Genomic DNA, 15,111 nt, shown 5'->3' with positions numbered 1-15,111 from the left:
AAGCAGGTGGTCCCTCTCTCTCTCTCTCTCTGTCTCTCTCTCTCTGATTCTTCGATGGAGCGCGGCGACGGTATTGCAGAAGAAGAGAGGCCGAAGGTCGTCAAAGTCGAATCGACTGACGGATACGATCATTGGGATCAAGATCTTGATGATGGTCGCGCGGAGGGAAACAAGGGATTGAGGAAAATCAAGAAATTCGATTCATTCGACATAAAGACTGCCCAATTTAAGTCTGACCAAGGCCGTTCCTCAAACCAGGTCAGTGTTTTTCCTGTTCCCTAAAAAAAAAAAAAGAATAAAGCTTTTCTTTCATGAAAAGCACTCTGGTTGCAGAAAACTTTTTTTTTTTTTGCGTGAGCGTGTAATTAATACAATTTTTAAAAGTCGATGGGGAGCTTTTTTTATGAAATGGACTAATAGAAATGAAACACTTTTTTCTTCAGTTCCTTTCGATTATGCGAGTTGATGAAAAACATTTTAATATAAATTTGAAAGGGATATGTTGTTTAGAATTTGAGAATGGCATTATCACTCGAATTAGCTAAATGTAAAAATGCATAGGGGAGAAACGCAGAAATACAAAGTGGATGGGCAACAGTCGTGGGGCTTGCCATTATATATTAGCTAATTAGCTAGAGAAATTTCCAGATGCACATAATTGCAGGGAGAATTGTCCGAAAATTCCTAAATCTATTGTACTTTTACCAAATTAGTTGTAAACCTTTCGATTTTGCCAATTGTGTCCTAAACATTTTTACATTTTGCCAATTGAATTTATCGAGCCAATTTTGCCCAGAAATCGCTGACATAGACACCGGTCGTCCAACGTGGCATGGCCTTGCCCAGAGTTATCGCGGCCTTGCAGCCTGCGAGCGAGGGCGCGAAGGCCCTCACCAAATCTAATTTAATTGGCAAAATATAAAAAGGTTGAGGATTCAATTGGCAAAATTGAAAGGTTTATAATTGAATTGGCAAAAACACAATAGGTTTAGGACTTTTTGGACAATTTTCCCCATAATTGCATGGATATACAAATATTGATCTATATATTTGCAAATTTTAAAGTAATGAAATTGTTATAAGGCATAAAAATTGAGAATTTGTGATTAGGAAAATGCAGAGGGAAGTGAAAATAATGGAGTTGGTGAAGAGACATGCGGAGTTTAATGTTTATCATTCTCTCGAATTGTTAGTTTACATCTTTTACTTCCTATGTTTGCTCTTGGACAATTTATTTTAACCAATTGAAAGTTCAACTAAATAGTTCGTAGCAGAGTGAAGCTAGGAAATGCTTTCATGATCATGATTTGGTTACGTCTTTCTAAATGCAGAATTTGCCATGGGTGATGATACTGAAGCTTGCTATTCAGAGCATCGGCGTGGTGTATGGCGATTTAGGCACGTCGCCTCTCTATGTCATGCCAGGAATTTTTCCTGATGGGATAAAACACGAAGACGATATTCTCGCAGCGCTATCTCTAATCTTCTACTCGATCATCCTCATTGGTTTGATCAAGTATGTCTTCATTGTTCTATCAGCAAATGACAATGGCGATGGTACGTAAGTGATTTCTCTCTCACCATTTCACCACAAAATTATATTTGACATAGAAGGGTTTTTTTGGTCTATACCAAATCTTGTACTAATGTAGTTAGGTTTGTGGTTATGACAACATAGGAGGGACATTTGCTTTGTACTCTCTAATGTGCCGCTATGCCAAGGCGAGCTTGACCCCTAACCAACAAGCTGAAGACAAGGAAGTCTTGAACTACCGACTTGAGACGCCGAGCCGCCGTCTCCGGAGGGCCTCTGCCATAAAGTCCTTGCTCGAGAATAGCAAAGCGGCCAAGTACTTGCTCTTGTTTGTAACTATGTTGGGAACCGCCATGGTAATCGGAGATGGGGTCCTCACACCATGCATATCCGGTAGTCATTTTTTGCATTGAGATTTTTTTATAAAAAAAGGATGCACCAATAGTTTTTTAAATTTTTCCCTTAATCTACAAAGGAAATGAGACACACACATATATATATCCTAATGTTTGTTTATAGTACAACCTATCATACGTAATATTACAATATAAAATGACACTAGTTTTACTGTCTAGGCTTTTTTATTGATCCAATGAGTTCGATTGATGGTTCTGATTCTTTTCTCCTTGTTGGGGGCAGTATTGTCGGCCGTCAGGGGCATAAAAGAAGCTGCAAGTTCATTTGGAGATGATCAAATCATGTGGATTTCTGTGGTGATCCTGATCCTTCTGTTTCAAGTCCAAAGGTTCGGGACTCACAAAGTCGGATATAGTTTCGCCCCGATTCTCTCTATATGGTTCCTCAGTATCGCACTCATCGGCATCTACAATTTCGCGAAACATGACTCGGGAGTGATCAAAGCCGTGAATCCGCTCTACATCGTCCATTACTTCAGGAGAAACAAAAAGGAGGCATGGATTTCTCTTGGAGGAGTCATTCTCTGCCTAACTGGTAATCCAAAAATTTAGTCTTTTCATTGATTAAATATTGATAACTGATAATATATAGCTAGACATCATTTAATTGATTCATCTATTAGTCAATTCTTTTTTGCATTTAAACAAGATATATAACTTTTTTTCAGGAATTGATTGTGGTTTTACGCTTTGAACCTTTGATTATAGGTTCTGAAGCATTGTTTGCTGATCTGGGGCATTTTAATATCCTGTCAATTCAATTGAGTTCATGCCTACTTGTCTTTCCTTCAAACATCCTCGCCTACTTTGGTCAGGCGGCATATCTCCGAAAGCACACTCAAGATGTTGCTAGCACTTTCTACAGCTCGATACCGGGTAAGCTTCCTCGTGGTACTTCATCCGATGCATCATTTATTCTGTTGGGTCATACAATGAATCTATCTAATGGTTTGATGCAGCACCAGTGTACTGGCCAATGTTTGTGATCGCGGTCATGGCGGCGATAATAGCAAGTCAAGCCTTGATCTCGGCCACGTTTGCCATAGTGAAGCAGTCAGTCGCGCTAGGGTGCTTCCCACGCGTGAAGGTCGTGTACACTTCGCAAAACCACGAGGGTCAGATCTACATACCTGAGGTCAACAACCTCCTCATGTTGGCCTGTGTTGGTGTCACCCTTGGCTTCAAGACCACATTGAAGTTGGGAAATGCTTATGGTAAGCAAAAAGGATCGCACTATATACACACATTCAGTCTACTTATGCAGATTCCTTAATTCATTAGGCTACCTAATTGCGGTTATTGAAAGAAAAATTCACATTTATTCATAATTCTATAATACAGGAATTGCGGTAGCATTCGTTTTCACTATCACGTCCACATTCCTCGTTATCGTGATGGTCATGATTTGGAAGACCAACATACTCCTCATAATCCTCTATGTCCTCACCATCGGGCTTGCAGAGTACGTGTTTCTAAGCTCGGTCCTCTACAAATTCGTGGATGGGGGTTACGTCCCACTTGTCTTTGCTGCCGTGATGGTCACCATCATTTTCGTATGGAATTATGGATACCGAAAGAAGTACGAGTATGAGCTTGAGAACAAGGTCTCGAGGGAAGCCCTTGTCACGATCACGTCGAACACAAATATCCACCGTGTTTCGGGGGTCGCGCTATTCTACACCGAGCTCGTCCATGGCATTTCCCCAATTTTTACCCAATACGTCGCCAATGTACCTGCATTGCACTCGGTCATTATCTTCGTCTCAATTAAGTCGCTACCCATAAGCAAGGTGCCCCTCGAGGAGCGGTTCATCTTTCAACAGGTGGAGCCTGAGGAGTTGGGCATATATCGATGCGCTGTGAGATATGGATATCGAGATGCAAAGATGGAGCAGCAATTCTTCGAGAAGGCCTTGATTGACCGATTGAAGGATTTCATTCGGAACGACGCGCCTCCAACTGCCAATAAGCGAGACGAGGCTAGTGACCATGGAATCGAAATGGTCAATGAAGAGAGAGTGCATAGAGAGATTGTATTGTTGGATGAAGCAATCAAGATTGGAGGGATCATATACCTAATGGGAGAGAGTGAGGTCATAGCTTCAATTGGTTCAGGCTTGGCAAAGAGGTTTGTGATCAATTACTTGTACAACTGGTTGAAGAGGAGCGTGAGGCAGCAAGAGGAAGTGTTCAACATTCCCCACAAGAGGTTGCTCAAAGTAGGGAGCACTTATGAGGTCTAGTGGACAATGCCCTGATTTTTATTAGTAGTATATGATATAGTTGCTTGCTTTGTCCTGCCAGAGACTATTTAAGCAAAGTTTGCCTTACTCTACAAACCAAATTGTAGTATTCAAAATATAGTGAGAGTGTTTAATTTAATATTTTGTGGAATTATTCTCCAAATATATTAGTTTTTAACATAATGTCGGTACTAATTGCAACTTACATTTATATGATGTAATTAGCTAACATACGCGTGCTATATTTAAGAAGCTTTTGAGAAGGGCTGGGCAGAAATTGGATGTAGAAGATCATAGCTACATCACCAAGCTTCCATTGGTTGCTTGATTTTTTTTTATCATAGTCAAGTAAACATAGAAATTAGTGGATGGTCAGAACTCATAGTTATGACAAATAGTGAAAGTCTTTTTCTTGATTAGAAGGCATAATAATAAACTGAATATCATCTTATTTTCATCTAATAAGGTTCACCATTGATAGGAATAGCTGCGCACCAACACGTATGAAAAACTCATAACATATACAGTAACGCACGATAAGATAGTATATACACTGGTATGTACTGTAAGGATGTTTACCAAGTACTTTTCTCTAAACCTGACAATTAAGATATATATACTACAATATAAAATATTTACGCTTTCTTAAAAGAGTTATCTCGTTGATCAAGCTCATTAATAAGATAATCGATCTAATAATATAAAGATAGGATTTGTTAAATCTATGTAGGAATCGACAATAATGCTACAATTTACAGCGCACTAACTTTCATCGTGAGATGTGTAATCAATAATTGGCAATCCAACATCGCCTTATTAAACAATACGTGTCAATTCTATTGCATTTTACGAAAACCAGATACTATGAGTGCAATTGCATATAACAAAATTAACATACATTTTCTTGTGTAGGCTTTCCTTTTTTACCTTTGGGATAAAGACACTATAAGTGCCATAACTTTTTTCGACCACGTAAGTGCCATAACTTCTAAAAAAATGTTTACTTGAGGGTTACCATTTTCAATCGATCACTTAAATACCAAAAATTTTTAAAAATGTTCACCCAAGTGCCGGAAATCCGACATGGCATGGCACTTATGGTAAACGTTTTTGAAAAATTATGTCACTCAAGTGATTAATTGAAAAGTTAAATGACACTTAAATGATCGGATAAATAGTTACGATACTTAAGTGAGCGCCATACATTAGTTATGGTACTTAGGTGATCGAAAAAAAAGTTATGGCACTCAAGTGAGTCTCGTACGAAAGTTTGACACTTGCGGTGTTCTTATCCCTTTACCTTTCTACAAGTATCTTCCATATTCTAATGCATATTGTGGTCTCATTTGATGTCCTTCGAGTTAGATCTCGGCCACGGACTTACCATTTAAAGTACATTTGTTTCACAAAAAATTTATTTTCGAAAAATATTTTTCTCACTCTCTGTTATTATGCTTGTTTCAAAAGATGAGTCGACGGAAATCTTTCCATAGTTTGACGAAACAACTTATGCTAAAATTCAGAAATGGACTTCCTTTTATAAAAATCAAAAAGTAGTTTTTTAAAATACGAATGGAGCTTAACACTTGAACTCGAGACCTTGGCGCTCAGGCTTGGTCCCGCAAGGTTTGGCCGGGGACCTGGTGCCCACACCCAGGTACCCAAATGCCAAGTCTAGGACCATGGCGGCCAAGCCCGAATCCTCTGGCTTTATGACATTCTCGAATTTCTTCATTTTCCTAAAACTATATAGGAGACTTAGATGATAAACAATTTGTATGAATTATTCGATAACACAAAAAATTACGATTCCATCATTAAATTAGTTAAGCGAGGAAAACATTTAAAAAGAAAATTGTTTCAAAGCCGTGATATTTAAGTATATGACTTTGTAGAAGGTTTTATTAAATCTTTTAAAGGGTCGAGGAGGGCGACACAAAGTTAAAAAAAAATTGATGAAAATGCTTTAAAGGTTTATGAACATTTCAAGACATTATTTGAACATAGAATTTATTGATTTTTCGTAGTATTTGAGTTCGTTATAATTGAGAAAAATCAATTAGTAAGATTATTTTACTAACTTCAAGATGGATAAATGAATAGGAATTAGCGCATAAGTTGTTCTCGAAGCTTGACGGCGAAAGACGTGTTGACATGGTATTTTGGTCAGGACGAATATATATCCTGAAAAGCATATAGGGTAACTACCAAGAGTGAAAATTCATTGAGTTAAGGTTACTCGGGCATTCTACAGGCCTTGCTAATAATATTGACGGTTTCAAAATATTTTTCCAACTTATCAATGTTTAAAACAAACACTTATTTTCTTGTTTATGTTCCGAAATACTAACATCAAGGTAACTTAACAAAGCATATCATTTTAGCTACTCACATTAAGCCACTTGTAGCTTTTGGATTAGAACACTTATCTATCTTTTGCATCTAATGTTTTTAACCCAAGGTCACCACTACTTTTAACCTTGGCCACTTGCTCTTATCCTCCGGTAATTCTTATATAGTTTTCTAGATACATCCCCTTTCTTGGCCGTATAATTGGATCTTCAAGTACTTCAAGCTTCCAAAGAAAGAGTCCCCACATTACTAACTTCAAATTTCCAACTCTCCTATTTAATTTTCACTTGCCAATTTTCGAGTAACAGCAAAGGTCCCACTCTTGTGTTACTATAGATTTTAATTCCCTTTCAAGTGTTTACAAGGTGATTAAGGCTTTGAGTTATCAAGTCTTTTTTAATGTAAGTGAAACTTCAGGGGCTAATTGATATACTTAATACTTTTGATTTGGTTGGTTGTTATTTGTTAACTTGGTTTGAACGGTAATCATAAGTGTGATCAGGCTTCGTCAATAGCATGTTGAGCTATTGCGTTCAGTTGATTTGAATATATAAGTATTGTCATGTGTAGAATTTGTTTGATCGACGTCACAAAGGGCTTGGTTGTATATTATACGAGAAAGTGTAAAAACGTAAAATTTGGACTTGAAAACGATATTCGCATGATTTTTTATTTGGTGTTGGTTGATTAATCATCTTACCGATTTTCATTATTTAATTGATTTCTGGTCAAGTTTCCAAGTTTGGTGGTCATCAATTTTTAACAAATTACCAATCTTTAACCAAACTGTTGATTTTATAACCTTTTCATCGAGTCTAGTTATTCTATTGATTCTAACTACTTCACCGATTTCAAGCATCTTGCCAAATTTCAAGCCAAATCAATTTCTTAACTTATCAATATTCACAAATTGGCAAATTTTCAAGATGTCGATTTCCAAGGGCCAATCCCAAAGTTATCGATTTGTAAATGCCCATTTCGAGTTGTCGATTTTTTAAGAGCAAAAGCCACTAAAAATCATAAACTATGCCCAATATGACATATTTATCTTAAACTTTTTCTGTGACACTAAAAATCCCAATCTTATACCCATCTCACACAATTACCCTCCGTCAAAATTCTGTCAATGAGAACTGTTAAAAATCTATTTACATAGATGACAAAAAGCAAACAGTGTTGACCTGGCTAAGTAAAATAAAAATGACGTTACTTTGGCTGGAAAATCATTTAATGAAATCTTGATAGAGGGTAAATGTATCACATAAGAAAAAGTTTGCGGTGAATCTGTCACAATGGCATAGTTTGGGGTTTTTGATGTTACAAAAAAAAGTTAAACATAAATGTGTTGCAATTGGCATAATTTCAGGTTTTCTGTGACTTTTTCCTATTGTTTTAAATGCCAAAATTCAAAGTTGTTAAATTCAAAGATGTCAATTTCTAAATACAAGTCGCATGTTCTAAAGTTGTTGATTCCTCAATGTCCATTTCAAGTTTTCGATTTTTGAGTTGACTTGCCAATCATGACCCAGGTCGACGATGTCCATGTTATCGATTGTTAAGTTGTGGATTCTCTATGTTATCGATTTTATAACTTGTCAACTTTTTGATAGATTTATTAACCTTTGATGAAATTATCATTGGTTGTATGAGAAATGAAATGATGTAAGCATGTCATTATCATTACCTATGCATATGATCCTAGAATGGACATGGGTTGCCAAACACGGGTCCCTTGAAGCCTGGACCTAGAATTTTTCTTAAGACTTTTTTTCAAATGCATGTTTCATAATTTTTCAATAATAAATATCGGAAAATGACTTCTATATTATTTTCAAAATACAACCAAATGCTAGAACATGTTCCTTGCAAATAAGTTTCGTTAAATATATATTTCAACAAAATTCATCTGTACTATGCATTTATATCTATATACTATACACAAAGCAAGCCTAAAGCAGATTTCCATCTCAGTTTGTTGGAAAAATATTATGATTGTCCATCGAATATATATATATAGTTGAACTGTAATAGGTCTCATTATGACGGGAAAATGGACAACTCGAAATGTTGAAATATATATGACTGATAGTGTTAATATATGCTTATCTTATTTCCATCGAAAATTTGCCCGCTAAAGTACCAACTTTTCGAACATTTTTCTCTATAATTGCAAATTTCACGCATTTCCTAATCATTAAATTATTTAAATTCATCAGTCTCATCTTCTAGACTGAATCATGTCTCCAAACATAAATACTTCATCTATTCATCAATTTTTGTACTCTTTTTGCTAGTATCTATATATTAATATTTTTTAACGACAACATCATTTTGTCTCACTTATTTAGCCTTCCCTAATAACACCTATATTAAATAACAGAGAGTAAAAATCTAATCGCATAATTATAATTAAGCACGTCTGTAGAGCCACTCACTTTCTCCACTTCCAAAGATAATTACCCATGGGAACTAAAAAAGACCATTTTGTTAAGATCTAATTCACAATAATTATAAACTAGGAACATTTCAAGTAATCTAACTAACGCTCGTGACGCGCGCTTGAAATCTAGCAATCAAAACTGTGAAATGACAGCTATATCAGTTAAATAGACTCGGGAGAAGAACACTAGAAGTGCCAAAACTTGTGTACGGCGCTCACTTTAGTGCCAAAAGTTTGTTTCGGATCACTTAAGTGCCACTTTTTTGAAAAAACGATCACTTAAGTGCCAACTCCGATTTGGGTATCCGGAAATCTGACGTGGCCATATTTTGTTAATTTCTCAGTCCTACGTGGCACGTCGGCGCTGACGAGGACAATATTTAATTATTTTTTTATTTTTTTAATTTTTTTCTGATTTTTTTTTTCTGTTTTTTCGTTTTTTCTTTTTTTCTTTTCTTTCTTCTTCTTCTTCGTTTGGCCGGTGACCGGACACCGGCCATGGCCGGCCGCCTAGCCTCGCCCGGACGAGACCGTCGTCACCCGCCACGGGCGAGGCTGCCGTGGCCTGGGCGAGGGCCGGCCTCGCCTCACCGGGGCTCGCCCTTGCCTAGGCGAGGCGAGGCCCGGCAAGGCGAGGCCGGCCCTCGCCAAATCCGGCGAGGCGAGGCTGGCCCTTGCCCAGGCCACGATGGCCTCGCCGGGCGTCGCCCGGGGGAAGGTGACCCCCGGCGAGGTCGCCATGGCCTGGGCGAGGGCCGGCCTCGCCTTGCCCGGGCAAAGGCGAGCCCCGGGAGGCGAGGCCGGCCCTCGCTAGATCCGGCGGGGCCGGCCGTCGCCCGTGCCACGACGGCCTCGGCCGGGGTCGCCCGAGGGCCGGCCTCACCTCCCCGGGCTCGCCTTGCCCAGCGAGGCGAGGCCGACTTTGCCGGGGGCTCGCTCAGGCGAAGGTCGGCCAGGCCTTGCCCATGGCGGGCGACGGCGGCCTCGTCCGAGTGAGGCCAGGCGGCCGGCCATGGCCGGTGGCCAGTGTCCGATCACCAGCCAAATGAAGAAGAAGAAGAAAAAAAAGAAAAAAAGAAAAGAAGGAAAATACAGAAAAAAAAAAATCAAAACAATAATTAAAAATTCGAAATTTATACGTGGAAATGCCACGTAGGACTGAGAAATTCGAAATATACACGTGGAAATGCCACGTAGATTAAAATTTTAATTAAAAAAGCCACGTATTAATTTGGCCGGAATTTCTCGCCGTTGGCACTTAAGTGATCGTTTTTCTCCGATTTTGGCACTTAAGTGATCCGAAACAAACTTTTGGTACTAAAGTGAGCGCCGTACACAAGTTTTGGCACTTCTAGTGTTCTTCACCCAATAGACTCTAACAAATGAAGCAACACTTTCCATGGCAAGTGATTATCCATCTATCTTAATATATAGGGTTAATATCACGAAAAATCCCATATTAGTACATATGTGATAAATTTACTCCAAACTAAAAACCCCAAACTGGTACATCTGTGAAAAATTTACCCTCGTTAGTTTCCGTTAAATTTTACCGTCAAATTACTGAATCGGATGACTCGTGATAGTTGACGGGTATACCAGTTTGAGATTTTACCATTCATTTGTCATAGGTGTACCAGTTTGTGATTTTTCATGGTATTAATCCAATTTAACAGAAACTAACGGAGAGTAAATTTGTGTATCAGTTTGGGGTTTTGATGGTCAAAAAATTACTTTTGGATAAATTTGTCATAAGTGTACCAGTTTGGGATTTTTCATGGTATTAATTCATTTATATATTAAGGAAAAACCCGAGTTTGTTTCACTTTTAGTGATTTCTAATCTTATCCCTGCATAATATTTTCTCAGTGGACGAACAAAGTGAAAAGGAATAAATGCAAAGCGTCCTACAGCAATCTCCAGCTCCCATGTCCCTGGCTTGCAGTTGCTCCCAAACTGTTGTCTTCTCCAATCCATCCACTTGCATGCCTCCATCCCATTCGAAGAGCTTGAAAGTAACCCCATCCGAAGTGCTTGTCTCTCTATCTATCCATATATCAAGGTTGGTTTGAAACAAAAGTTACTGTTTAAGTCGTGTAATATGATGACTGCACATTGAATCCGTTAAGGAAGCACCGCACTTCGACCACGCAATGGTATCATTAGACCGACCAAATACTTTTCGCATGAGACTTTGGTCTCAAAGTCGCACCTCGACCTAGAAGTCCTGAACCAAGAAGCTCGACCTACATCTCGACTTAAGAAAAAGTTTAAATTCCGAAGATTTATAATAAAAATGTGATTTTGTCACTAATTATATGTCTTGAAAGATTTCAAGAGTTTAAATTAAAGATAAGAGAAAGTCTATGGATTGCAAAATTAACAAGAATTTGACAGTTAAAAATAGAAGTAGCCTCAAATAATATGAAAAGAAAGAATCACTTTACACTATGCGGTAGAACAGAGAGCCCAGGGGCATGGCTGGGTTCATTCCTAATTTATTTTGTCTTATATCTTATGTTACAGGACTACGTGCAATTATGAATAATATTCGCTAAACTTTACTTTTCATTCACTACTAAACTTTAATATGTGCTTTGCAAATTGAGCTTTCCATATTGTATTAATCTCACATCAAAACCAGTGTTAACAAACTTGGATTGCTCGTTTTTCTCTCTCGCTTGGCGTCTAATTCACTTGATTTTGTATCATCAAAAAGCTTATGCATTTTATACTTTCTTAAAAATGCTTTGATTGGAAAAACTTAACGACACCAAGGCCAGACAAAACTAGTGAGAAATCACAATCTACCTTTATACAGATCAGATTAGACTGAGTTGGATATCGTCAAGAATCTCTTTGAAAGATACACCCGGTAATACAATTTTGGATGTCTAAAAAATAGATTTGCATAGCATGGAGCAACTGCCAAAGTGGTGATCACTAATTATAATTAGGTTGTGAAAGAAACACTACCAAAGCTTAATTAGTGAACAAACCATGATATTCATCCCACAATCAATTGGGTTAAAGTACATAAGATTAATCGATTGTTAATTAAGTCAACACACCCAGATGCCGTATGCATAAAATGGTTGCTTAGCTAGATTCACCTTGATGGTATTTTTTTTCCTTTTCTTGAAAATATTGGGTATTTCTGGATGGTTTTCATTCTCAATGGTAAGCCAAAAAGAGGCTAGTTGGTGGCCACTGCCCTTTTGGTCACTGGCATTTGTCGAGTTCAACTTAAAAAGTTTTTATACAAAAGAAAAAAACTTTTAAGCAAGATTCTTATCTCAACCTAAAGTTTTCATAGACACCGCTTCGAATTCTTGCAGAAATAAGTGAATGATGCTTATCTCAAACTATGTATGATTGGATTGGACATTCACTTCCAACAATCAGAAATAAACCATGGGAAAGATGGCAGAACAAAAGTGTTTTGGCAGGGGAAAATTGTCCAAAAAGTCTTAAATCTATTGCACTTTTGCCAATTGAGTCTTAAACCTTTTAAGTTTGCTAATTGAGTCCTAAACATTTACACTTCTTGCCAATTGAGTCCATTCAGTCAATTTTGACCGGAAATCGCTGACGTGGACGCCAGCAGCCAATGTGGCATTGACGTGAACATTTTTAAATAATATTTTAATAATTTTTTGAATTTTTTATGATTTTTTGCTTCTTCTTTTTCCTTTTCTTTGTTTTTTTTTGGGTTTTAGAGTTGACCGGTGAGGGTGGCCAGCCAACCCTCGTCGGTCACAAGCGTGCTTTGGATCGGCCGACCCTCACCAGCTTTGGGCGAGAGCGTTGCGGCCCTCACCCAGAGCCGGCGAGGGTCGGCCGGCCACCCTTGCCGGTCAACTCCAAAACCCCAAAAAAAATAGAGAAAAGGAAAAAAGAAAAAGAAAAAAACCATAAAAAAAATTCAGAAAATTATTTAAATTTTTATTTAAAAATGTCCATATCAGCGCCACGTGGCCGGCCGGCGTCCACATCAGCGATTTTCGATCAAGATTGACTGGATAGACTCAATTGACAAGAAGTGTAAATGTTTAGGACTCAATTGATAAGAAGTACAAAGATTTAGGACTCAATTGATAAACTTAAAATGTTTAGGATTGAATTGATAAAAGTGTAATAAATTTAGGATTTTTTTGGCAATTTTCCCATTTTGGCAAGTGTTTGGGTTTTGTTCCTCTCACGTTTTCCTACACAACACCAATTATTCCACCCATCAAGAAACTCAGAAGAGATATCAAACAATTATTCTGGCAACAAGGAAGTCTCTGCAACATTGTACGGACAACATGGTGGGATTGGCTAATCCTTTCTTGGGTCTCTCCTTTTGTCCCCCATTAAGTCCTTCAACTGGAAACATTATCAATTTTTTTATGCTTAGGCAACCACAATTCTTTTTCTTTCTTTTTGAAATTAGAAAATAGTACAGCCCTTGTCAAGTTCAAAAAGAGAAACTCTCGACAGTTTGAAAGTTACTGTGAGTACAATAGGCATTGCTTTAAGAGGAAACCCGAGAAAACAATATATCCTTTGGAAGTCTATCCATCTGCTATATATGATCAGAAGAAACCCTAGGAATCCTCATCTCACTAATTAATCTATATAATGCTCATGTTCCCATGTAGGAATTAAACTCACTTGTCTTCTTCTTTTCAAGCTGAATGTTATATAAATGCTGGTTTTCTTATTTTAATCTTCAATGAATTAGTCACTGACCAACTAACATTGATTAGTGGTCCCCTAACAGCCCCAAATATTGAGGGTTAAACCCTAACCCCAGACAGAGATCTCTTAACCTCTAGTCAGACATATACTAGGACAGAATGCTTAAAAGAGTTTGAAATTACTGTTAATGATGGAACCCTAGACAAGGACTTCATGACTATTGTATACAGTGTCAGTGACGGCTGAGTACGATTCATGGCTTACCTCCATACATAAAGAAGCAAACTCGAAATTTATAAGCAATAAGAATAATTAGCAATGTTTCAGAAAGGAACAACCCATGAAAATAATAATAGTGGATTTACGATTTGCGTGTATTACGGGTAAATTTTAGATACTTTATGGGCTTTTTATGTCTCTTTTCTTAACTCTAGAGAAAATGAGGATGAAAGTGATTTACTGACCTTATATGTCTGAATCTTCTTCTGCAAAGTCGGGTTGAATGAGGGAAAGATTCCTTAGCACAGGTCTTAGGTAATAACAGCCTAAACATCAGAGCATTTAGCAAATCTTTTCAGATCCAGATCCGCCAATCGCCAAATCCCCAAAGCTTCCACTTGCAATCGGGGATTCCCGGTTGAGAGATGAGCACAATCGACGACTCGGGCAGCTATGGAATCGGAAGCGAAACTCTACTCAACAAACTCTCTCTTGATCAGTACAAGATTTTGGATCCAAAACAAGACACAGCGCGAAACTAAAAGACAGAGAAAAAAATTAATCAAAAACCTTGTTCATCAACTCAAATAGTCGCGATCCCGTTAAAATTAGAAGGAACTAATCAAGAACAGTTTCAAAATGGCCTTGAAGAAGAACCGCTATTCCTCCTCTGTTCTGACGCATCGAAACTCAAGAGCGAACTTGAAGCTTCTTCCGCTCGATTATTACTATGACGCTGATGACCAATAATCGCATGCGAAGATTGCTCGTGCCAGTGATGATGATCTCTCCCCAATCCTTCGCTACCGCCGCTCGCAGCCTTCTCTTGATTCACTCTCTCCCCTTCTATTTCCCTATATCTATGCAAGTACCTCCTCAGAGCGCCCGCGTAGTCGTCGAAGCCTAGGGTTTGCATTGCCCAGCAGATGTCGTCGCCGTTCACGGTCTTCCTCCTCTCCTTCCGGCACTTGTCAGACGCCTCGCTTGTGACGAAGCTAATGAACTCCGACACGCACTCCTGCATCGTCTCCTTGGCCTCCTTGGAGATCTTGGCGTTCGGCGGCAAGTTCTGCTTCATTATCCGGCCGACGTTCGCTATTGGCAGCAGCCGGTCTTGCTCCTTGAACCTCCCGTCGTCGCCCGGGACATTATTGGCCACCCCAGGGTTGTTATTGCTCTCGTCCATCTTTCTGTGGATACAAAGAAAGTACAGAGAGGATCCTG

At 38.5% G+C, this 15,111-nt stretch overlaps 2 protein-coding genes across 2 annotated transcripts; one reads left to right on the top strand and one right to left on the bottom strand.

The window, feature by feature from the left end:
- Positions 1–54: 54 nt before the first annotated feature.
- Positions 55–4,193, top strand: LOC115682876 (potassium transporter 20-like). The gene is made up of 7 exons (XM_030607234.2): positions 55–258; positions 1,332–1,557; positions 1,679–1,927; positions 2,174–2,485; positions 2,659–2,826; positions 2,910–3,164; positions 3,292–4,193. The coding sequence occupies exons 1-7, from the start codon at positions 55–57 to the stop codon at positions 4,191–4,193; spliced, it is 2,316 nt and encodes a 771-aa protein (XP_030463094.2).
- Positions 4,194–14,206: 10,013 nt separating this feature from the next.
- Positions 14,207–15,111, bottom strand: LOC115682948 (nuclear transcription factor Y subunit B-1-like). The gene has a single exon (XM_030607319.2). It carries the CDS (start codon positions 15,071–15,073, stop codon positions 14,522–14,524), a length of 552 nt encoding a protein of 183 aa, XP_030463179.2. The 5' UTR covers positions 15,074–15,111; the 3' UTR covers positions 14,207–14,521.

This window comes from Syzygium oleosum, unplaced genomic scaffold (assembly GCF_021117445.2).
Source record: "Syzygium oleosum isolate NSW1041296 unplaced genomic scaffold, Sole_v2.1 Sole_v2.06, whole genome shotgun sequence".
NCBI classification, from domain to species: domain Eukaryota; kingdom Viridiplantae; phylum Streptophyta; class Magnoliopsida; order Myrtales; family Myrtaceae; genus Syzygium; species Syzygium oleosum.
This window is presented reverse-complemented; position numbering and strand designations above follow the sequence as displayed.